General features: G+C 36.6%; 1 protein-coding gene across 1 annotated transcript in view; it reads left to right on the top strand.

Moving 5' to 3' along the window:
• The first annotated feature begins 13,761 nt into the window (after positions 1-13,761).
• Positions 13,762-25,634, top strand: part of asic1a (acid-sensing (proton-gated) ion channel 1a) — a 55,949-nt gene continuing 44,076 nt past the window's right edge. The window contains exons 1-3 of the mRNA XM_056464107.1: positions 13,762-13,925; positions 17,704-18,104; positions 24,827-25,022. Coding sequence (XP_056320082.1) covers positions 17,728-18,104; positions 24,827-25,022 — 573 coding nt within the window. The 5' untranslated portion in view covers positions 13,762-13,925; positions 17,704-17,727. The remainder of the gene's footprint in view (positions 13,926-17,703; positions 18,105-24,826; positions 25,023-25,634) is intronic.

Here is a 25,634-nt window from a genome sequence, read left to right as displayed (position 1 = left end):
CTTACCCCATTGCCAGATTATTTTTCTTGTTTTAAAGAAAAAAACTATAATAATTATATAATAATATAATAATAAGATAATATTTTTTGCTTGTCTAGAAAATTGCTTTTTGATTTAAGAGTTTTTAGCTATTTAGACTGAAAACAGGACAAAAAACAGGACAAAAACAAAAAAAGGAAGAAAAGCTTTTTTTATTGCAGTGTAACATCCAAAACTATCAGTCAAGAAAATGTAATTGTAACTTTTTAAAATGACAGAAATTATTAAAGTAGACATGCATAAAGTAATGTCCTGAATGTTCATTTAACAGGTAACAAGGCGGACAAGAAATCCTCCACCAAGGTAAATAAATCAGTCAATGCACATAATGAAAAGTTACACATGCATAATCCACAATGCTGCGATTGTCAAAATAACTTTGATTTTTAAGTGTTTTTCTTTGAAATTTACTTTTGTTTTCTTGCATTTCTCTCCAGCAACCTCAGAGTCCTAAGGAGCAGCCGAAGAAAGGTGATCAGAAAGGAGATGACAGTAAAAAGCAAGGAGGTAAATACTGATGACAGCACTGCGGGCATTTCAGTAAATGCATGAAATACAAGCACAATGTCAAAACACTGTTTTAAATAATACTTGACAGTGACAGTGAATTACTCTGCTTATCCGTATTGATTTGTATAGAACTGTATAAGTACTGCAATTAAATTACCTAAAAATGAACAATAATCCTTAACTTTAGCTTTTCAGAGGAAAGGCAATTTATTACAGTGACTAGTTCATTTGTAACTAAATACACCTAACGTGCTTTGGGACACACTGTGAAACCTGTACTTGACTAAGAACAAATATGGGGCGGGACTTGATGTTTTCCATGAGGAATTTATTAGATGTTGTGGTTTGTGCATATTATTGACAGGTTGATCCCGCCCTCATGTCAGTAAACACCAATCATAGTAGAGAGAGGTTTTTTGATTAAAGCTTAAGAGTGTCCATACATATGAAAAAGATGCAAAGATGAATCATTTATTAAATAAAAAATATTGCAATACTGATTAAACAAAAATAAGAATTGTCAGGTTTGAATTTATGGTTAATTCAGTTATTAAAATATTATAATTATAATAAATAATAATAATAATGAATAAACAATAAAATAAAAATACATTAAAAATAAATTATAGTAAATAATGATAATAAATAAACAATACAATCAATAAATAAAAAGTCATCAAATTATATATTTTTAAGTAATCCTAAATTTAAAAAAATAACAATATTAAAATAAGCACGGCATGCGGCTCAGTGGTAAGAACTGTCGCCTTACGGCAAGAGATTCGCTGGTTCGAGCCCTGGCTGGGTCCATTGGCATTTCTGTGTGGGGTTTGCATGTTCTCCCCATGTTGTGTGGGTTTCCTCCGGGTGCTCCGGTTTCCCCGAAAGTCCAAACACATGCACTATAGGGGAATTGATTCAGCTAAATTGGCTGTAGTATGCATGTGAATGATAGAGTATATGGGTGTTTCCCAGTATTGTGTTGCAGCTGGAAGGGCATCCGCTGTGTAAAACATATGCTGGTAAGTTGGTGGCGGTTCATTCCTCTGTGGTGACCCCTGATGAATAAAAGGACCTAGCTGAAGGAAAATTAATAAATGAATGCTATTAAAATAAAGCTGAATAAAATAAATAAAGTAAAAGCACAATAGATTTAATTCAATTGAACGTTATTTTAGAGTCTCAATCAATATTCAGAGCGAGAAAGCAAAAACAAAATACAACATCTTGACACAAATTAAAGACAGGATTGTGCATTACTGTCTATCTCTTGAGGGACAGTTATGTTTCACTAAACTCACAGTAGCTATATTTCCAGTCATGATATCTGTCTATGTGTCTTTCCCTCGCAGGACAGCTGAAGGGAGAGAAGCAGTAATTTCCAGGCCTTTGTAAAACTGGCTTTGGAGACTCTCCTGGGCTCCTGTCGACGCAAGCATGGGGGTTCCCGTGGCAGGCAGGGCTGAAGATTCAACAGCCTCCATGATCCGACCATCACTAGAGTCTGCAGTCTGTCCCTTTTGTCCCTCCTCAGGGTCTCAGGTGTGAAAAAACGCTGCTGATTGGCTCACTGGACGGCGAGACTCTGTGACCCCGCCCTCATCTGCCCACATTTGACTCCGCCCGTCTCATAGTTCGCAACTGTTGCTGTACATAAATGAGTTACAAATAAACATGATTTCATACACTTGCTTTAAATGTGGAGTTTCGATTGATTGTCTTCGTTTGATGCAGGTTATTATAGTTAACGAAAACGAACGAAAAAAAACGAAAACTGACATTTAAAATAATTGTCATTAACTGATATAAAAATAACGTTTTGTTTTTTAAAAAACTTGAACTAACTGAAACTAAGATCACTAAGACACTAAGATCAAATTTGAAAAGCGGTTAATCGATAATACTGCGCATGCGTGATTCCGTGAACCAAACACAGGCTGCGTCCGAAACCACATACTTCCATCCTTTACAGTACGCTAAAATCACTATGCGAGCCGAGTAGTATGTCTAAATTCATAGAATTTGAAAATCAGTATGTGAAAAGTACCCGGATAACCTACTACTTTCGGCGAGATTCTGAAGTGCGCATCCCATACACGGTGCGCTGTCCCATGATGCCCCGCGAGAGATTTCATGAATGGGACAGAAGTGACGCAACTAAAGCAGGTAGGTCACGTGACCATGACAAAATGGCGGATGTAGTACGTCTGAATTCCATTCATACTTCTCAAATTCATACTGTATAGAACGTACTTTTCTAACGATTAAGTAGTTCGTTTTAATTCAAATGCAGTACCCAGTGAGTAGTAAGCGGGTTCGGAACATAACAGCCTGCTGAGACTGAACCATGGACTGAACACAAACTTGAACAATTGCTCAGCGGGTAAACCGAGGGCTTAATGAGAGGTTCTGGCGAAAAAACGTAAGTTTATATCATTACAGAAAACCTTAATGGAATTTAATTAAGTGAATCATGCTTCATTTGGGTTGCAAAACTTTACTGTAAGACATTTTTCAAATCATGGTGATGTTTTACTGACTGAAATTATGATTGCTGACTACATAATTTTGGTATGTTGAGTCCTAATATCTAAACTTCCCCTATCTAACCTCAGAAGCAGTCTTGCACACATATTGTACTTAAGGCTGCTATCTTGTGTTGTATTTGAATTTGAGGATGGTAGTGGTAGACAGAGTTCATGTGTCCTCTGAATACAGGTTTCAAAAAATGTATGGCTGAGTTTTTGCACCTAAGAAATATCGTTATTTAGAAAAAAACTGAAACTAATAAAAACTAAACTAAAACTAAATAATTTTAAAATATAAAAACTAGTCAATCTGCCTCTAAAAACGAATTAAAACTAACTGAATTTGAACACAAATTGTCAAAAAGAAATAGAAACTAAAACTACTGAAAAATCCCAAACTATTCTAACCTTGGTTTGATGAGTGTTTGTTTATCACCGTGTCCAAACAACACGCAAGCTTCCAGCGACAAGCAACTTGGCTGTCTGCAGCAAATGTGATGCCACATGACAGAAACAATTAAATACCCGACCAATTCACTCTCCCAACAAAATGGCAATGGCTTTAAATGTATTAATACCTTTAACATTATTTATAGGCTACTGATATTATTGGTTTGCACTGAATCACAGTTAGTCAAGTCAAGAATGCTAGAAGCTTGATAAGTATAGGGTTAGAATTTAAGCAATTTATAGAAGAATTGATAGAGAAACCAGAGGTTATTTGTATCCAGGAGACTTGGCTTAAACCAGAATTGGATTTTATGATTAAAGGATATGTGGCTGTACGGCGAGATAGAAGTGAAGGGATTGGTGGAGGTTGTGCTTAAGTAGGGGCTTCCATTTAGGATTCTAGGATTGGGAAAAGAGTTGGAATTCGTGGTGGTGGAAATATGGATAGGGAAGAACAGTGTAGTAATATTACATTTTTACAATCCTTGTAGGAAGTTGAATTTGGAGCTAATGGAAGAAGTTGAGGGACAGTATAGACAAAAAGTAATGTGGTGTGGGGACTTCAATGCTCATAGTCCACTTTGGGGTGGGTGAAAAATCAGACAAGAATGGACAGGTAATAGAGGAAATGTTAGATATGAAAGGGTTGGTATGTCTTTATGATGGAAGAGGAACTAGGTTAGATGTGGTATCAGGAAAAGAGTCAGTCCTGGATCTTACTATTGCTTCAAATGATATTGCAAGATTATGTGATTGGGAAGTATGGAAAGATTCAATGATGGGAAGTGATCATTTTCCTGTATTATGCACAAGTCAAATAAGGAGAAAAAAAAGTAGTAGAAGGAGGAGGAAGATGGATGTTTGGTAAGGCAAATTGGATAAAATTCAATCAATTATGTGAGGAAAGATTAGAAGGGGAACTTAGATAGATATAGATAGTGAATACAGTAGCTTCCAGGAAATTATAAAAGAAGTGGCAGATGAAACTATTCCAAAGAGTTCAGGGAAAAGAAAAAAGATACCAGTTCCTTGGTGGACAGAGGAATGTAGTAGGGTTATTAAACATAGAAATAGGACCTTTAGGATATTAAGGCGGACTCATAATTATAAACACTTGATTCAGTATAAAAGGGCTCAAGCAATGGTAAGGAAAACAATACGACATGCTAAGAGGAGCTATTGGCGCTATTTTTGCAGCTCAATAGGGAGTAAGACTCCAGTGGGAGAGATATGGGGGATGATAAAAAGTATGGGTGGAGAAAGAAAAGAGAGGGAATATCCAGTTTTGATAAATGGAGAGAAGAATGCGGTAAAAGACAATGAGAAAGCAGATTTTTCGGATAATTTATCGGTATTTACAGTAGAAATTGTGGGTGTATGGCTGGCCCTACAGTGGATTGAAGAATCCAGACCGGATAAGGTAGTAATATGTACAGATTCCAGAGCTGTTCTAAAAAGTTTAAAAACATTTAAATCGCAATCAAGACATGACCTAGTGTATGAGGTACTTGAATGCTACACACAAATTTGCCAGATCGGGATAAAGGTCATATTTACATGGGTACCAGCACATGTAGGGATTGAAGGAAATGAAATGGTGGATAATTTAGCAAAGCAAGCCAGTAGCAGGACACAAGTAGAAGTTTACATACAAATAAGTAAAGCAGAAGCTAAAACAATGATTTGGGAAAAAATGATGGAAAAATGGCGGAAAAGTTGGGATGAAGAGAAGAAAGGAAGACATTTATATAGTATTCAACAGAAGTTTGGGGTTAGGAGGGCTATTGAAAGAAATCGAAAAGAAGAAATTATTATAACTCGGATGAGAATTGAACATTGTAGTTTAAACAAGTACTTGCATGTGATAGGTAAACACATATCTGGAAGGTGCGAATATTGTAATATTAGTGAATTTGTGGAACATGTGGTGCTTGAGTGTAAAAAAAAATATGACAAAGAAAGGAAAATGTTAAAAGAAAAATTAAGGGAAATGGGGTTTCAATGGTCACATTAAAGGATATATTAGGAAAAACATCAAAAGACATTAAGTCACAGTTATTATATTTCTTAAAGGTCACTGGTTTAGCAAATAGGATATAGAGTGTAATATGTATAGTTAAGGTATTAAAAGAGTTAAAAGAAGAAATGGGTGGAGAGGTGAATACAAAATAACCAAATCCAGTCCACACTCCAGTACAGAAGGGGGCGGCCGCGGTAATGCACCATTAAAGTTGGATGCCAACTGCCGTTAAACACCAAAGAAGAAGAAGAAAAATTCATGGTCTGTCATCTCCACCTCTCAGTGAGTTTGTAAACATCAGGAACACCACACACAGAGCAACACAAGGGGTAGTTCGAGGAGACTGTATTGTCCCACTCCGGAAAAGTGCCTTTGTTCAGGGTGCCTTTTCAGTTACAGCTGCACAGGAGTGTAATTCTGTCCCTGGCAGCATCAGAGAAAGAACCTCTTACAATATGTTCAAAAAACATTTAAAAATCTGGTTTATAGAGCATCAGACGTGTCATCATTCCTATTAGCATGAGCCAAGCATGTTACCATTTGTGCCTGCCATCTTAATGATTTGTTATTTAAATGTGTTTTAACTATCTTTATCTCTATTACATAATGTTGGTGATTTTAGTTGAATTTGTACATATACATGTTTATTAAGATCTACATAACTATGTCTATTTTAGTGCTTCTTAACTATGCTTGATTGATTGTATAATTTTGTATTGTTTTTTAGGTTGTTCAGGGACAACAGATGAAAAAAAGCCTTCTGGCTAATTCTAGTGAATTTGCAGAAATGCTAATAAATGTACACTGTCACTGCCAAATAAATAAATAGATCGTCGCGTCACGCATGCACGAATTATTTAAATATCAACATTCCTGTTCAACAAAAAATGCTTGTCCAGAAAACTCTGTTAAACATCTAGACATAACATTTTAGCGAATATTGTTGACAAGACATATATTTTTATGTAGATCAATAGTTATTCACAATTCTTGGTATATATGACAGAAAAAGAACAGTGTGCTGAACAAATGGTGATTTTTATTTTTTACACTGTACTGTAATCACAATTTCCAATATCAAATAATCATTTTGCAAATTAACGCATCTGTATATCATATATTTTAAAATGTCCTTTATTCCTTTTCAGCATCATTTCTCCAGTGTTCAGAGTGACACAACCATTCAGAAATGATTCTAAATGAACCATTATTTATTACTATTATTACATTTTCATACTTTGATTAATGAAAAGCTTCAAAATCCAGCTTAATTTGTAACTGAAATGTTTTGTAACATTATAAATGTCACTTTTGATCAATTTAATGTGTCCCAGTACCGCATAATGATGAAAAACTGTGAAAATTACAAACAAGCACACTAATTATTCATTCACAGGGAGGCACAGCGAGACCAGGAGAATGAACTACAGAAAACAAATAGGCTCATTTGTGATTTTTTTTTAATGATTGATTTTTTTATTTAGTCAACAATTTCCCATTCAATCATTTCTAAATCTATATAATCATATGATCCTGTATATAATATACATACATACATACATTATTAGCCCTTCAAAAATACTGTATTAGACCCCTGTATATTTTTTCCTAAATTTCTGTTTAACGGAGGGATTTTTTGTCAACACATTTCTAAACATAATAGTTTTAATAACTCATTTCTAATAACTGATTTCTTTTATCTTTGCCATGATGACAGTAAATAATATTTTACTAGATATTTTTCAAAATAGTATTCAGCTTAATGTGGCATTTTAAAGGCTTAATTAGGTTAATTAGGCAAGTTGGAGTATTTAGGCAAGCACTGTTGGGGAAAGTTAATTTTCAAAGTAATGCATTAATGATTTACTCTCCCAAAAAAGTAACTAGTTGCGTTACTTAGTTACTTTTTACAGTAAGCAATGTGTTACATTACTCTTGAGTTACTTTTTATTACCTGGCTGAGGCTTTCTTGATTTCTTTTAGAACTTTTTTTTCCCATTTTTTTGCTGATATTGTGTTGTACCTTCATTTACCTTTAAAAAACACGTCAAAAAATATTATTTTAGGATAATGATATCTGAGAACAGTCAGCACGGTGGCACAGTGTGTAGCACAATCGTCTTACTGCAAGAAGGTCGCTGGTTCTAGCCCTGGCATCCCGGGTTGCCTTTTGTTGGAAAACAGCGTATTTCATTTATTCATTCAGAAAGGCTCTCAAAGCATGTGTCTGCTACTGAAAATACGGCCTCCAGTGGACAGTAGCAGACTCCGAAATGAAATGCAGATTTAGAGTTCCACATGATTAATTAGCAAAAAATGAAAATTTATGAAAGTAACATTATGTGAGCAGGTTACATTGTTACCCCTGTGTCCTAACAACACACTACATGATGAGATTTGCAGTGATAAGCAATTTGGCTGTTTGCACGAGACGAAACACGACAGGAATTTAAATACAGCCATTCAGAAGCACAGAATATTCACTCACTCATGAAATGGTAAGGTTTATAATCTAATTAATACATATTAAACCTCTTTAACATTGTTAAATGTACAAGCTGAATCACTGATGTGTTGGTTTGCACTGACTCGCAGTTCTAAAGTTCAATTTCAAACGATTTATTTTATTTTCAAGATCTGAGGTGAACTATCTGCTGCTGCTTTCAGTTGTATGGCAATAAATGTCATGTAAAATGGCATTCAAACTCACATTATTCTAACACTGAATAAAGCACATGAGGTGTACCTGAGGTGTTCATTGTCATTTATCCTGTTGCTCACCTGTGAGAAATAGAAGCCTTTTCTAAAATATTAATTCCAGGAGTTGGTTAGAACAAAATCTCATTTTAATATGATATATATTCCTTCAATCGAGTGCCGTTGCTTTTATATAGAACATGGTTTAAATCAGCCTTGTTGGTCTTCAATCTGGCAACCTGAGCTTGCGTTTGTTTTGATCCAAGAATACAATTCCTAGTTCAACCACCGGGTGTCAAACTTACATACTGCACCTTTAAAGGGCACCTATGGTGAAAAATCTACTTTTTAAGCTGTTTGGACAGACATATGTGCATGCATGGTGTATAGACCGTCATATTGGGGTGATATAAACACAGCCAGTCCTTTTTTTTCAATTTAGCAACATAAAAACGGTGGACTAATTGGAGCGGTTTTCAGATCGACCGCAACTTTACGTAGGAGTGCGGTCCCCCCGCCGACCGAATTGATTGACAGCTGCGCATATTAACATGTCCCGGTAGTCACGTGTATAATCATATCATCAAGAGAGGACGAGCGCAAAGCAACTGGGAATAAAAGGTCTGTTCAGTTCGCTAGGATCATCAATCATCTTTAAACGTGATCAAGAGTAAGTTTCACAAGTTTAAAATGTTTTAAAACAGAGCATGTGTGTAATGAATTACAGCGATTCACTTCAGATTCACTTCATCAGCACAGCCGCGTGTCAGAACAATTATAAAGGAAGACGCTTCAATCCTGGTTTGTGGACGTTAAATCAGGTTTATTTTGTTCATTAACATAACAGATATTCATACAGCAGTGAGGATTAACCTGTATCCTGTCACATATGCGTGCAAACAGAGTGCAAAGCTAAACGGGAGCTCTGTGTGTGTGTGTGTGTGTCCACTGCAGTGTGTGTGTGTGTCTGCTGCAGTGTGTGTGTGTGTCTGCTGCAGTGTGTGTGTGTGTGTCTGCTGCGGTGTGTGTGTGTGTGCGCGGGCGTAATTTTGTGTGACTCATTGATGCAACTGCACAACAAATACTCATTGGTAAAGTTCTTACTGTAGTATTTTTCACAAACGCTACGTGAGATCTGCTTCCTTTAAGTCTGTCTGTTGTCTGACGCAGCCGAGCGAGGAAATTAAGGCATGCAGAAAGGCACGTAGAAACGGTGGGCGGGGAGGACTAGCCTTAAAGGAGCAGTACACCACAACCGCCACCCAGTACAAAAATGTATAAAAAGGTATAATAAAAAATCTGATGGGTGTTTTGAACTGAAACTTTCCAGACACATTCTGGAGACGCAAAACACTTATATAAAATCAGAAAAAAGGGCTAACCGAGGTGCCCTTTAAACTAAAAAGTTTACATTTACATAAGTTAGATTTTCAAAAAAAGTAACTAAAATATTATTACTTATTTTTAAGTAATGCATTACTCGTTACATAGAAAAGTGTAAACTGCTAACATTATAAAAACAAATAAGATTTTCTCTAGAAGAAAAAATTGAATAGAAAATAATGTGAAAAATTCCTTGCTCTGTTAAACATCATTTGGGAAATATTTGAAAAATAAAAATAAAGTCACAGGAGAGCAAATAATTTTGACTTCAACTGTATATAACATTATATAATATAATTGACAATATGTTGTCAAGGCAGCACAGCTAGTCTATTTCTCGAAGCTAAAAATATTTGCCTATTCAAATATATCAATTTTCCTTAAAGCAGTCCTACTAACATCTGACCCAAGCAAAAAGCAGACCAAAAATAAATAGGGAATGAAAAGCACGTAATTTTAAGCTGAGGCAGCAGAACTACACAACGCATCTGTGCCAAGCAGAGAGCAAACCATTATTTTACAGGAAGAGCACGTAGTTACAATTAGATTAGGGGTTGAGTTCTGTACACAAAGCATATTACAATCACTATTTCACCACACAGTGCTTCTGTTTTATGCAATGCCAGAAAACAGATTGTCGTTTCTTCCCTAGATGTAATCATTTCTGACAGATTGCGAGTGTGTGTGTGATCACATATGCAGAGCTACATATGCAACACTGTTAGAGTCAGCCATTTATTTGCTGATGCACTTCAAAAAACATGTCATTCATATTTGATCTTATGTAATGCACATGCACTTAATGTGGCCCTGTCAGACCCAAATAACTAGGCATAGGGAGACCCAAACAACTGAGGCAGGCTTATGGACATGTATATAATATATACACTGTAAAAAATTACTAATTCTGATGGTAAAAAAAGACTTTATATATGCTACAGTAAAATTTTGTAACCTGTTTTGCAGTAGGTTTCCTTCATCTTTATTTCTATAGCGCTTTTATAAAGTGGATTGTGTCAAAGCAGCTTAACATAGAAGTTCTAGTTAACTGAAACTGTGTCAGTCCAGTTTTCAGAGTTTAAGTTCAGTTTAGTTCAGTTCATTGTGGTTTAATTTTCATGACTGAAAGTCCAAACACTGAAGAGCAAATCCATCGATGCTCAGCTCCACAAGTCCCAAACCAAGCAAGCCAGTGGCGACAGTGGAGAGGAACAAAACTTTACCAATTGACAGAAGTAAAGGAAAAAACCTCGAGAAAAAACAGGCTCAGTTTGGCATGACCTTTTCTCTTCTGGCCAAACTTTTTGTGCAGAGCTACAGTCTAGGTAGCGGAGGCTGGAAAACACTGGATGTCCATCGTGGAGAAGCTGCAGGTGTGACTAGGTCACCAGCGGGTGTTCAGGCTGGCCAATGGGATCAGTGCAGAGACTCGTCTGTCACTGGGGTCTTTTATGAATCAGTCTCTTGCTCTCCACTCGTCCATGACTGGTGCCATATATACAGTGCCATGTATATGTATAAATACACATACATGCATACAATGAAAATAAACATAAATAGACTTTTTTTTTTTTAGTTAAAGATTTATTTTTGGCTTTTTGCCTTTATTAGGACAGTAATGAGACAGGAAGCAAAGTTGTAGAGAGAGAGAGGGGGGTAGGGAAATGTTCTCAAGGCGGGATTCAAACTCGGGATGCCCTGAAGTGCTACTGCAACATGTGTCTGCGCGCAAACTTTCTGGACTTTCAATGTCAATTTTTATGCCTTTTTGTTGACATTATGGTTAATTTTAGGGGTTTTCCCCCCATCAGTGATGCACATTTGTGTTTCATGTTAGGTCTAATGTTGATAAATAACGTTTATTTGATTAATTTAATGTATGTTACCATGATGGTGTTTAGTAGTTGTGTTAATTACACTGAGCAGCTTATATATATATTAGTATTAATATATATATATATATCTAAGCTTATACGTGTTAGTGTTCATTATATGATTTTCTCATCAACTCTTGTTTTTTTTTCTGCTACAAAGTTCTGATGTTAGTACTTCAATACACTGTATATTACTGTAAATTAATGAAATATGGTAGTTTACCGTAAGATTTAAAAAGTATTGTACAGTGGTTCGAGTCCTGGCTAGGCCAGTTGGCATTTCTGTGTTGGCATGTTCTTTCTGTGTTGACGTGGGTTTCCTCCTGCTGCTCCGGTTTCCCCCACAGTCCTAACACATGTGGTATAGGTGAACTGAATAAACTAAATTGGCTGTAGTGTATGAGTGTGAATGAGTGTGTATGGATGTTTCCCAGTACTGGGTTGTGGCTGGAAGGTCATCCGCTGTGTAAAAACATATGCTGGAATAGTTAGCGGTTCATTCCGCTGTGGTGACCCCTGATAGATAAGGGACTAAGCCGAAGGAAAAGGAAAATGAACGAATGAATGAATTCACGGTTTCTACCATATTTACACTGTAAAATTATGGCAACCACAGCAGCCATTTCTTGGAGTAAAATTTCCAGATTTGTTTTACAGTGTATATATAAAGTTGGGTCAAATATGAACAAACTAATTTATTCATTCATTCATTTTCTTTTCAGCTTAGTCCCTTTATTAATCTGGGGTCGTCACAGCGAAATTCAATTTCATTTAATTACAAAAAAAAAAAATTTAAATGACACTTTTTAACCCACATTTGACCCAACATTGGGTTAAAACAACCTAGCATTTTTAGAGTAATATAAACAATATAGAAAAATCTATACAATTAAGAGGGCACTTCTATTTTTTTTTCAGAACTTTTTTTTGTGCTTTACTTGAATATCATTTTCAATTTTCTTCTAAATTTAAAATAAAAATGTCAGCAGCACTTTTGACAGATTTACTTATTTATATATATATTTTAACAATAAATACGTTGCCATGTTTTTAGACTGTTTATACGGTTTTACATGCCTATGTATGTTTTGTTTAACATCAGAAAGTGAACATCAGTTTAATATCAGTTAAGAAATCAATATTTGCCTTACACAGCTTTGTTTTTCAATCGCAACGAATGAAAACATTACTTATTCTGACCTTTATTTAAAAAAAACTTAGTTTGAATTTTAAAATCTTCTGTATTACATCAAATACCACAGCAGGTGGCCTAACAAAGAGCTTTAATAGGTACAAAAACCTGAACACTGCAAAATGTAGTTTTCTGAAAAACTTACCATAATCCTACCATGATATTGTGGAGATGTAGAGCACTGTTACAGGATATAATTTCAGGACCACCCTGTATCATATACCACACAGCCCAGGTCCATAGCCTGGTGGGTTCGGATGGTTCAAAAGACCTACCCCCTACTGACAAAGTCCACAATTTGTCCCATTTTTGACAGTATGCCATCATCAATTGTGAAAATAACCGATAGAAAAAGACTTTAAGACAAATTAATTTTTTTAATTACCCAAGTGGACAAATTTTGACTGAGGAAATGAGCTGGCCAGTTTGTTATTTACCTATAGGCTTTTTTTTACAACAAGTTTGAATAGATTCCTAATTATTAGACAATACATTTGTATTTTTAAAAAAAAAATCAGATTTCTTTAATCAAATTTTTTATTTGAAATTCTAATCTCATGATAATTTTAATAAATCTGTAATTACTTAATAAATAATAACTAAATAAACACTTCTTGGTAAAATAGTATGGTGAGCACTAACAAAAAGGAAATATTTTTGTTGCATCAAAAAGTGTGGATATGATCACCATCTGACAAAATTAGTGCTTAAAATGGCACTAAAATGCAGTATTTGAACCTCACAATTTCATTAAAAAAAGTGTATAACTGCAAAAAGGTCCACTTTTTGAGAAAAAGAAGAACCACCCCTTTCAATAGGCTGGCTACGGGCCTATAGCCTATTGTGAAAAATAGATATTGTGTAATATCAGCTATGATTGGCATCAAGCATGATGTAATTGTTAAAAATCCTCATTGTGCATGTCCAAAACACGACAATACGACAATTCAACGTTTTCTTTTACTACTACGGACTCTAATAATTCTGGGGGTTCACGCCCACAAACTCCCTCCCACTCTCTCTCTCTCTTCACACACACAAGCTCACGATCCTCTGCTTCAGCCATTAGAGCCTCAGAATCATCACACGGGAGGATCCAGCGTTCGAGACCCACCTTCTCCTCACAGATAACATGGCTTTCCGTCAGTCTGTCGGATGGACGGCGGCTCTCTGCAAACGTTCGGATAACTGTCGTCTGTTTTCATGTCCAGCATCTTTCTGAAGTGCTCCAGGTAAGCGCGAGTGCTCTACAAGTGACGCTGCCGTTCCAATCACTGTCGCTCGCTTTGATGTTTCTCCAGAATTCGAATGACTGATACAATGGAACGAGCCATAAAAGCGAGTCGTGATTTGACGCGTTTCACCTCAGACTGTGTTTTGATGACAAGGTGAATTTCCTGAAAACGTGACACGGTTACATTTCAGCTTGAATTAAGATTAAATAATATTTCTGGAGCAGAAACATTTGAATGGCAACATTTAAAGCTCATTTACTCGATGTTGAGCTTTAGACTTCTTCTCATTAGACTGTAGTGCGTTATCTTCTATGCCAAATTATTTATTTATATTTTAGTATATGTATGTTAATGAGAATAGAGGTGCCAGTGGTTTTCATGCATATACTGTCATAAAAAAGCAAACGTATATATTTATAATAATAATAATAATTAAAATGTCCTTAAAGCAAAAATTTGTTATATGTTATTTAAATTTTATGGTGAAATATGTTGTAGATTTAGATTTTTTTGATGCCAGCGGGTTGGTGAACTATAATTAAATGGTCTTGGGAACTTGCGTGGGCAGAAATTGTCCTATACATGCTCTCTGTGGGAGTTTAGGTGCAGAGACTTCCTGTTATATTAAGAGTGTGTGTTGCATTGATGAATTGTCACTTTTATTGTGGGGGCATTGCTTTAATTTTACAACATATAGCTGAACTTTAGAAATATTGTTTTGTTTTTACATTTTTTTCCCTACAGAACTGTGATTTGATATGATTTCTAATCAAGAATCATTGTAGTTACTGTTTAATCAGGCTAAAATTATATATAAAAGCAACATTAATCATTAAAACTTGAACTAAAAACAGCAAATGGCATGTTTTAAATGTAATTACAGCTTAAGTTTTTGTTGCTAATTTGAAATATGTAATTTAATTGCGAATTCAGTGGACATTTTTGGAGATTTTAGGATTCCAGCATTCGTTCATATTGAATTTTGGTCTTGGATTTAGTCTAAATTACTTGTTTTTGAGTAAAAATTGACTTTTTTCTAGTTCCTTGTTACCTTGCACTTTATGTTAATATTTATTATTATTATTTATTTGTTAAGGATATATAAACAAAGTTTATTTACTCACAGCAAGAAGGTCGCTGGTTCGAGTCCCGGCTGTATCAGTTGGCATTTCTGTGTGGAGTTTGCATGTTCTCCTCGTGTTGGTGTGGGTTTCCTCCGGCTGCTCCGGTTTCCCCCACAGTCCACAGACATGCGCTATAGGTTAATTGAATAAGCTAAAATGGCCATTGTGAATGAGTGTGTATGGGTGTTTCCCAGTTTGAGTTGCACCTGGAAGGGCATCCGCTGTGTAAAACATATGCTGGAATACTTGGCGGTTCATTCTGCCGTGGTGACCCCGAATGAATAAAGGGATTAAGCCGAAAAGAAAATGAATGAATGTTTAGGAAATATGTTTTCAGGTTCTAATTCCAATGGCTAATTATTAAACTGTTAAAATTACTATAATTATATTATATATTCCCAAGAATAAAATAGTGTGTGTTCTTTAAAAGAGTGCACTTGCATTGTGGTGCTATTATATTGTCAGTCTGGCATTATATCATCAGTAGCATAAAATGGCATTAAAAGGACAATAATATTGTTTATTGCAGTACATTTTGGTGCAATATATCATACAACAAAAAATAGATATCATCACAGGCCTAAAGGATCATTTTTTTCTTGCCTCGCATGTCTTTACATCAATGATCTCATTGTTAAATAAAACAAAACGATTTAAAATAATTTGGTTTAATAAGATATACATTTAAAAAAATGAAAATAAGAAATATCAGTAGAATCTTGCCAAATAGTGAACATTAATACTTTTTTTAATTAAAAAAATAAAAAGTTGAAGCCAAATAGAAATATAAATGCATAAAAGACCTATTTATGCATGTTATATTCTCAAAGCTAATTTGATAACCGAAAACAAACTACTTTCATCAATGTTGCATCATTAATTAGAATACTAGATATATTTATGCAAAAATAAAACAGCATACCTATTCTGGACTCTTAATTCATTCATTCATTTTGTTTCAGCTTAGTCTCTTTATTCTTCAGGGGTCGCCACAGCGGGATGAATCGCCAACTATTCCAGCAGATGTATTACACAGCGGATGCCCGTCCAGCTGCAACCCGGTACTGGGAAACATCCATACACACTCATTCACACAGATACACTACGGCCAATTTAGTTTATTCAATCCACCTATACCACGTCTTTGGACTGTGGGGGAAACTGGAGCAACCAGAGGAAACCCACGCCAACACGAGAACATGCAAACTCCACGCTGAAATGCCAACTGACCCATCTGAGACTCGAACCAGCGACCTTCTTGCTGTGAAGCGACAGTGCTAACCACTGTGTCACCCCAACTCTTTTAATTAACTTATATAAAACAGTAGGTCGGGCTGCACTGATATCCTTTTAATATGTCGTCAAATGGATTTTGGCTATATAAATATTGGAAAAAAACTGAAACTTGTAATATAGTTAGCTTTTCTGCGGTACTAATATCATTTCACAAGATGACTAAAGTTCATAATATTACCTTGATTGGGATGATTTTTTTGTCTTTTAATGGAGTGAATCTGCATAAAATGTACAAAATATATACAAAAAAAAAATGTAAATATGCAAAAATAAATAAAAGAAAATGGATATAAATGAAATAAACAGTGCTTTATGGTTTTTGGTGGAGTCTGAACAGTATTGAGGTAAAGAAATTCAATCAAATGTAAAATAACACTATAGTGGGTGGCACGGTGGCTCAGTGGTTAGCAATGCCGCCTCACAGAAAGAAGGTCGCTGGTTTGAGTCCCGGCTGTGCCAGCTAGTATTTCTGTGTGGAGTTTGCATGTTCTTACTGTGTTGATGTGGCTTTCCCCAACAGTCCAAAGACATGCGCTAAAGGTGAACTGGATAAGGTAAATTGACCGTAGTGTATGAGTGTGTGTGTGAAAGCGAGAGTGTATGAGTGTTTCCCAATACTGGCTTGCGGCTGGAAGGGTATCCGCAGCGTAAAACATATGCTGGAATAGTTGGCAGTTTACTCCACTGTGGTGACCCCTGATGAATAAGGGACTAAGCTGAAGGAAAATAAATGAATGAACACTCTAAAGCAGGGGTATCCAAACTCAGTCCTGGAGGGCCAGTGTCTTGCAGATTTTAGCTCCAACTTGCCTCAACACACCTGCAGGGATGTTTCTAGAAAGCCTAGTAGGAGCTTGATTTGCTCACCCAGGTGTGTCTGATTGGGGTTGGAACTAAACTTTGCAGGACAGCGGCCCTCCAGGACCGAGTTTGGACACCCCTGCTCTATAGTATTCATTGTATAAATAAATATTTGAATAAATAATGTTAAAGTTGCAAACATTATAATTTCTTGTGTCCAAATGGTTTAAATTCACTTGAAATTGCTTGATGTCCTGCGACGATCGATGCTGAAATGATATATTGTGCAGCCCTAGCATAAATACTGTTACAATAGATGACATTATACTGGCAATCTTCTCTAAATCACAGTAAAACACAGTGACATTTACTGCCTTACCCTCATGGGATTTGAACACAGCCATTTAGTTATAATCCCAGCTCAGAAGACTTGCATCCCAAAATGACATTGTCTTTGCTGAATGATGACTCATTTATAAAAATATAACTCTCTCTCTCTCTCTCTCTCTCTCTCTCTCTCTCTCTCTCTCTCTCTCCCTCTCTCTCTTTCGCAGCTTTCCCAGTGGAGGAACAGGTCAATGAAGACATCAGTGATGGATCTTAAAGTGGAACCAATGGACATTGATTTCGATCAGCCTCCGCCTCTCCAAGTGTTCGCTCACACCTCGACACTACACGGCATCTCTCACATCTTCTCCTATGAGAAGATCACAGCCAAATGCTGCCTCTGGGTGGTGTTTTTCCTCAGCTCCTTGACTTTTCTCATGTACGTCTGCATTGATCGCATTCAGTTCTACCTGGAGTATCCTCACGTCACCAAGCTGGACGAGATCACCACACCGGTGATGGTGTTTCCGGCTGTGACCATTTGCAATCTGAACTCCATTCGCTTCAGCAGGATCACACGCAATGACCTGTACCACGCAGGAGAACTGCTGGCGCTGCTCAACTCCAGGTTGGTGGAAATTTCCTGACTTTTCTCACACTCAGGTGGTTCTAAACTTTTTCCCTTATTTTTTTCAAACACAAACAAGATAATTTAAAGAATGTTTAGAAAAAAAATCTATATTGTATGTGGGCTTATGTGCAAAACTGGAAAACACTATAGCATTAAACATTTGTGAATAAAGCACCACTTCCATCCAATGAGTCAAAGAGAACAATCATCACTACCTAATCAACTGGCACCAAATCTCAAAAGGATAAATAAAATTTGCTGCTTTTAGAGACCCCATTGTGGGTATTATTCTAATATAATAAATTACTTGAGCCTCTGAAGATGAAATGCAAATGTGTGGTGAAATTGGAGGTGCGAGACCGCTATTTCTGGAGAGGCTTTGGGTGCAAACTGGCAACTATACTTTATAGCCTCTTTCACAAGTAACACCATTAAATTTCTATAAAATTACCTGCATTATTTTACTAGTAAAGTTAAAATTGTGCTGTTTTCTTAAAGCGCAGATAAAACTGAATGTGTTTTATTGCAGTTAGAGGTGTCTTTTATAAAATATTTTCTATTGTCAGCAAGCATATTGGGAGCGTATTTTTTTTATTTTATTTTTTTGAATTCTCCCAGATTCCTTGAGATCTAATTGTCTGCTGCACCTCATGTTTTTATTCGAGCAATCGGTGCGCCTACAGTTAAAAAAGTCAACTCTGTGGAGAATACACCCGATGTCATGCGCTCCAGTACCAAGTCCGTTGATATAGTGGTTGCTTAGCAACATAAAAAGCACAGTACACTGCAGTTTTCTAAAGTCAACACAAAGGTAGTGCGGTATGCCTCAGGTTTTCATAATTGAACAGCGGGTTTGATGTGATTGGCTCATCGAGACAGTTCTGGAAGTTATTAATCCGGGACTACTTAGATGACGGACTTCAATGGACTTTAATCTTTTAAGGGATTTTAGAATGACCAAAACAACATTTCAGATTGTTTACAATGTGGTCGGTTCACTGGTTTGTCTATTCAGGATTTTCCATCTCACCCATTTTTATCTGAAAAAAGTAAAATCACATGACTTTATTGATGAGCATACTGGAATTTATTTTGTAAATGTGTTTCCATCATTTACATTTTCCAGTACTTTTAAAATTTATGCACATTTTGGCATTTCCATTGAGCAGTTTTTATGTGATATTTCAAAATGTGCATAAAAATGTGGATGGAAACTAGCAGCCATGGCTATTGATTTTGACGTGTTTGTATGTTTTTTTTTTTATCAAAAAAGTAACCATTGACTATATCAAACCATTGACCATATACCTACATATACACAAGGACTACAGACTCGGCTATAAATTTTCTTTAACATTCTACTGAAGAAAATAAAGTCCCCTACATATTGGATGACCTGAGAGTGAGTAAATTAACAGGAAACTTTCATTTTCGAGTGAACTATCCCTTTACGTCCACTGGCAATTACAGCTTAAAACCCCTTTCACATAGTAATACCATTTAAATTTTAAATTTAAAGTTAATTTGCCATAAAATTGCTGTAACAACTTTAACGGTAAACTCAAAAATGTGTTGTTCACACACAGCAGAACTCTGGCAATTTACTTGTAATGATAAACCATCTTTTGCCAGAACCAATTTTCCAAATTTTCTTTTTAAAGGTGCTGTATGTAAGTTTTTGACTCTTCTAAAGCATAAAAATACCATAATATGCAGATATTTAAGAAACATGCTAAGTGAACAAACTTGTTTATCTGAAAAACAATGCTGAAGTCAGATATTCTGCTTCGAAAAGGTTGTTTCCGTGCCGGAATGCTATCTTTGTTTTGGGTCTTTTAACCTGCCCAATGCCATAGCCAGTTACTGTATATTTCAGCTCCTCGGTTGCCTTGGTGGAGTCAGAAAGGCTCTGAAAGCATTCGTCCGTTACCAAAATGCGACCTCCGGTGGACAGTAGCAGATTCAGTTCCACATGAGGTTATTAATTAGCAAATGATATAAATATTACGAACGTAAACATTAGGTGAGCAGGTTACATTGTAACCGCGTGTCCAAACAACACGCTTCGTGACGAGATACGCAGTGATGAGCAATTTGTTTTCACCAGACAAAACACGACAGAAATTTAAATAGAGCCATTCAGAAGCACAGAATATTCACTCACTCAAGAAATTGTAAGGTTTATAATCTAATTAATATAAATTAACCCTCGCTAACATTATTAAATGTACATGCTGACTTACTGATGTGTTTAGTTGTAAAGTTCAACTTCAAACGGTTTATTTTATTTTCAAGATCTGAGGTGAACTATCTGCTGCTGCTTTCAGTAGTATGGCAATAAATGTCATGTAAAATGGCATTTAAACTCACATTATTAGCATCTAACACTGAATAAAGCACATGAGGTGTACCTGAGGTGATCATGTCATCAAGTTTTCTGTTTGTTCAGCTGTGAGAAATTATAGCCATTTCTAACATATCAGTTCGAGGTGTTGGTTAGGACTAAAGCTCCTTTTAATATGGAAAATATTCCTTCTATCGGAAACCATTACTTTAATTTAGAACACTGTTTAAATCACTCGCTCCTGTCCTCAATCTGGCAACCTGCGCTTCCGTTTGTTTTGATCTAGGAGTGCAATACCTAGATCAACCACTGGGTGTCAAACTTACATACTGCACCTTTACCATCTCTTCACACATGTTCTCTTTACAGAACTTTACTGGCAATTTTGCAGTTTTCCAGCCAGTATGTGTGAAAAGGGCTTATATATGTCAATCTTTTAACACTACTATATGGATTCTGGATGAAACCGTTCAGAAAAATGTTGTTGCAAATGACTTTAAATTGCAATATTTTTTAGTAAATATTATTTCTGAATCCCATTTTCTTCTATGCCTTGCATTATCACATACATGCATGTATGGCTGGGCGATATGGCAAAAATGCAGTCTCTAATTATTTTCAATATTGAATGATAACGATATATATTTCGATATAAGTTGTTAATGCTTCCAGATTTAAAAGATTAAAAATTAGAGAGTCAATGAAATGGCATAACATATTTTTGGCCAATACATTTTCGGTGGCCGAAAATTCAGTACATCTCTAATGTCAACCCACTATAGATTCTCATTGTTGCACATTTCTGCTGTGTGCTTGGCTCTTAGATCAATATAGATTTAAAAAGTCCAGAGCGTATCAATTGTTATTGACATAAATTTTATTGCGATTCGATAATGTCGAAGAAATAGTGATCTATTAATACTGATTAAAGTATTATAATATATGTTAGCTGGGGAGTTGATCATTTCTCTCCATGGTTTGGTTGGTGAACAGGCATCAGTCTAGGGGCTGTGGATAAGTTTTAATAATGAGCGTGAGTCACTCACTCAATAGATTACACTCTCATATTCCCCGCATGAACACACAAGCACATTGGAGTGTATATGATTAGTGTGCTTTTATTGGACTCGAGAAGCGGAAATGAAAATGCAGAGCTCTGGAAGTCCCTGCTGCTGAAGTCATGATGATATTGTATATTTTTTGCTCTCCATCTTGTGCTATAAAGTCTCTAAGTGCTTTTCTGGCATGCGGAAAGATGCAGACTGATTATAGTTTCTTTTTAATTGAGAAAAGTGACCTGTAGAGTGCAAAACAAGTGTTTTTTTCTGGAGGTGCTACTTCCATATTAGAATATTTAAGTTGAATGAAATGTTTGGATTAAACATCGGTGTCTGCTTCCATCTGGCAAGTCGTGATTTAGTTACTGCAGTGTTGTAACACCCGGCAGCTGTGATGTGATGTGGGTTTGAATTGGACTCCGGTCATGCCAACTTCTGCATTTCAAGCGCTCCTCCACAGCGAAGCACAAACACTGTCTCTCTTTCTCCGTTTTATTCTGTATTCGGCCCAGTTTTCAGCATGTTGACAAAGAATTAACCTTGACTATTCATCATTCTGAAAGGACAGCTGACTAGAAGACGCACGGCTCTGCTGCTTCAAGGCCACTGGATAAATATTGATATTCGGGGCTCGGCTATGAATGCAGTCCTACTGAGATTCAATCTAGATTTTGCATGTCTTTATTTGCATAACACCTGTTCTGTCGTCGATTTTTCGCCCACCTGTCGTTCCAAACCGCTATGACTTTCTACCTTTTTTATACAGCTATGGAAAAAAATCACTTCAGTTTCTCTTGAGTTGCCCATTTCAAATACAAAATTCCATTATGACGTGGACGAGCCTCCATTTGTTAAGCCCCGTGGCTAACAAGAACGTAGCAAAAGAAAGGGACACCCAAAATTCATTCATTCATTTTTCTTTGGCTTAATCCCTTTAATCATTCAGGGGGTCGTCATAGCAGAAAGAACGACCAACTTATCCCACATATGTTTTATCCAGGGGATGCCCTTCAAGCTGCAACCCAGTACTGGGAAACACCCAAACAGTCTTACATTCACACACACACACACACACTATAGCCAATTTAGTTTCTTCAATTCACCTATAGTGCATGTCTTTGGACTGTGGGGGAAACTGGAGCACCCGGAGGAAACCCACGCGAACACGCAAAGAGTGTTGCAAACTCCACACAGAAATGCCAACTGACCCAGTCGGGACTCGAACCAGTGACCTACTTGCTGTGAGGCGACAGTGCTAACCACTGCGCCACCGTGTCGCTAACTCAAAATTTATTTTCATTCATTCTCTTTTCAGCTTTCCCTTTATTACTCCGGGGTCACCACAGCAGAATGAACCGCCAACTTATCCAACATATATGTTTTTACCCACGGACAATTTTGTTTACCCGATTCGCCAGTACCACATGTCTTTGGACTTGTGGGGGAAACCGGAGCACCCGGAGGAAACCCACACGAACACGGGAAGAACATGCAAAGTCCTCACAGAATTGCCAACTGACCCAGCCGAGGCTCGAACCAGCCACCTTCTTGCCATGAGGCGATTGTGCTACCCACTACGGCACCAAAAAAAATTTATTAATTATTAATTAATTAGAATTTTTTTTTCTGATAGTTCAACAAGGAAACTAGCATACAGCTATAGATACAGCTATGCAACTATACATGTTCATTATAATTGATATACATTTAAAAGATACACATTTAAAAGAATGAGAAATATTTATAGAAATCTTGCCAACTATCTAATTGAAATTTAAAATTAAAATAAAAAAAAAAAGCTGTAGCCAATAGAATCATATTCATTCTTTTTCTTTTCAGCTTAGTCCCTTTATTAATCAGTGGTCATCACAGCGGAATGAATCCAGCATATGGTTTACAGAGCGAATACCCTTCCAGCTGCAACCCATCACTGGGAAACACCCACTACGGACAATTTAGCTTACCCAATTCACCTATAGCGCATGTGTTTGGACTGTGGGGAAAACCGGAGGAAACCCATGCGAACACGGGAGGACATGTAAACTCCACACAGAAATGCCAACTGACCCAGCTGAGGCTCGAACCAGCAACCTTCTTGCTGTGAGGCGACAGCGATACCCATTGCGCCACCCGTGCATATTATATTTGCAAAATTAATTTGATAACTGTAAGCAATCTACTTTCATCAATGTTGAATCTTTAATCCGAACACTTGATGATATATTTATGCAAAAATTAAACAACAAATTAGCATTAAGTAACAATTAGTATTTTGTGGCTGCACTGTTATCCTTATCCCAGCCTTTTAATATGTCATCGAATAGATTTTGGGTATATAAATATTGGAAAAAAAACGTAATGGCAATATTTAGCTTTTCTGCAGAATGAATATCATTTCACAAGATGACTAGAGTATCTATTTGAAAACAATGAATCATTTTAGGGGAGTGGATCTGCATGAAATAGGGATGCACGATATTGGAAAACAAAACTAATATAATTTCACAAGATGACTCCATTCGGAAGAATTCAGAATTCATAAACTAACATAAAGTATAATGCAAATATACATTTTCATTATAATTGAATAAACATTGATCACATTGAGAAAAAAATAGTTCTTTTTAAATGGATGGCTCTAGAAGAAGAAGATATTTTGAAAAAAGTTGAAAACCTGTAACCATTGACTTCCATGGTATTTTTCTTATTTTTCCTATGTCTTTCCTATGGAAGACAATGTTTACAAGTTTTCAGATTTCTTTTGTGTTCAACAGAAGAAAGAAACTCTATAAAGGTTTACAACCTTTATAAACCTGAATAAATAGTGAGGACATTTTCATTTTTAAGTAAACATTCCCTTTACTAAAAAGAAAATTTCTTGTTTGGTGAAGCTGAAAATCCTTTCATTCATTTATTCATTCATTCATTTTCTTTTCGGCTTAGTCCATTTATTAATCTGGGGTCGCACAGCGGAATGAACCGCCAATTTATCCAACATCCATACACACTCATACACTCGGGACAATTTAGCCTACCCAATTCACCTGTACCACATGTCTTTGGACTGTGGGGTAAACCGGAGCACCCAAAGGAAACCCATGCGAATGCAGGGAGAACATGCAAACTCCACACAGAAACGCCAACTGACCCAGCCTTGGCTCTAACCAGCGACCTTCTTGCTGTGAGGCGACAGCACTACCTACTGCGCCACTGCGTCGCTCAAAATCCTTACATGGAGTTTTATTTTTAGGTGCGATTTTAAAGAGATTATTTGCTCATGTTTTTCTGTGTTTTTTCTTTCTTTTATCCGTCTGTAGGCATGAAGTTCGAGAAGCTCACCTGGTTGAGGAAAGCGTGATGGAGGTTCTCAAGAGCAAAACCGACTTTCGCTCTTTCAAGCCGCGACACTTCAACATGTGGGAGTTTTACAACAGAACAGGACACGACATTAAAGACATGCTGCTCTCCTGCCAGTTCAGAGGCTCGCCTTGCCGTCCTGAAGACTTCAGTGTGGTGAGACTCTCTAGAGATTGCACACAGATAGCTTTCTTTGAGCTCTTTTCACTTCAGGCCTCGCACTGCCGTCCTGGTGTATTTATTTGATGTGAATCTCACTAAGAGAGAGAGCTCGAGGCCTTTTCTAGGCTTCAGCCAAATGCTTGGGTGTAATATTTGACAGTCCAATCATTTACACCGCCGGAATGAAGTTTGGAGAAATTTCCCAGGGTTCACATTGTGGCGTTAAGCTGTTTTATGACTTTCATTTCGCGGTACTAACTAAAAACACACCACAAAATCTTTTCCTTTTATGGTATCTGGTAACATGGTAAAAGCAGGGCTCAGATATAAGGATGGCATGATGGCCTGAGGCGAGTCTGAAAGTGCTCTGAGCTAAAATGGTCAATTCAGTTGAGTTTGTTTGCATGTAGAGCTTTGAGTTGGTTTGCTAGATTGTGGTCAGATTTTTAAAGGCATAGAAGAAAATTACCTCATCTTTTAGGCCCAATCCCAATTCTACCCCTTAGCCCTTCCCCTCGTTTTGCACGTTCATGTGAAGAGGTAGGGGTGTCCCAATTCTCTTTAGCTTGAAGGCGTAGGGCTAAGGTGAAGGGGTAGATACCCCTT

Source organism: Danio aesculapii, chromosome 8, assembly GCF_903798145.1.
Source record: "Danio aesculapii chromosome 8, fDanAes4.1, whole genome shotgun sequence".
Classification (NCBI taxonomy): domain Eukaryota; kingdom Metazoa; phylum Chordata; class Actinopteri; order Cypriniformes; family Danionidae; genus Danio; species Danio aesculapii.
Note: the sequence above shows the minus strand (reverse complement) of the source record. Positions and strands in the feature narration are given on the sequence as shown.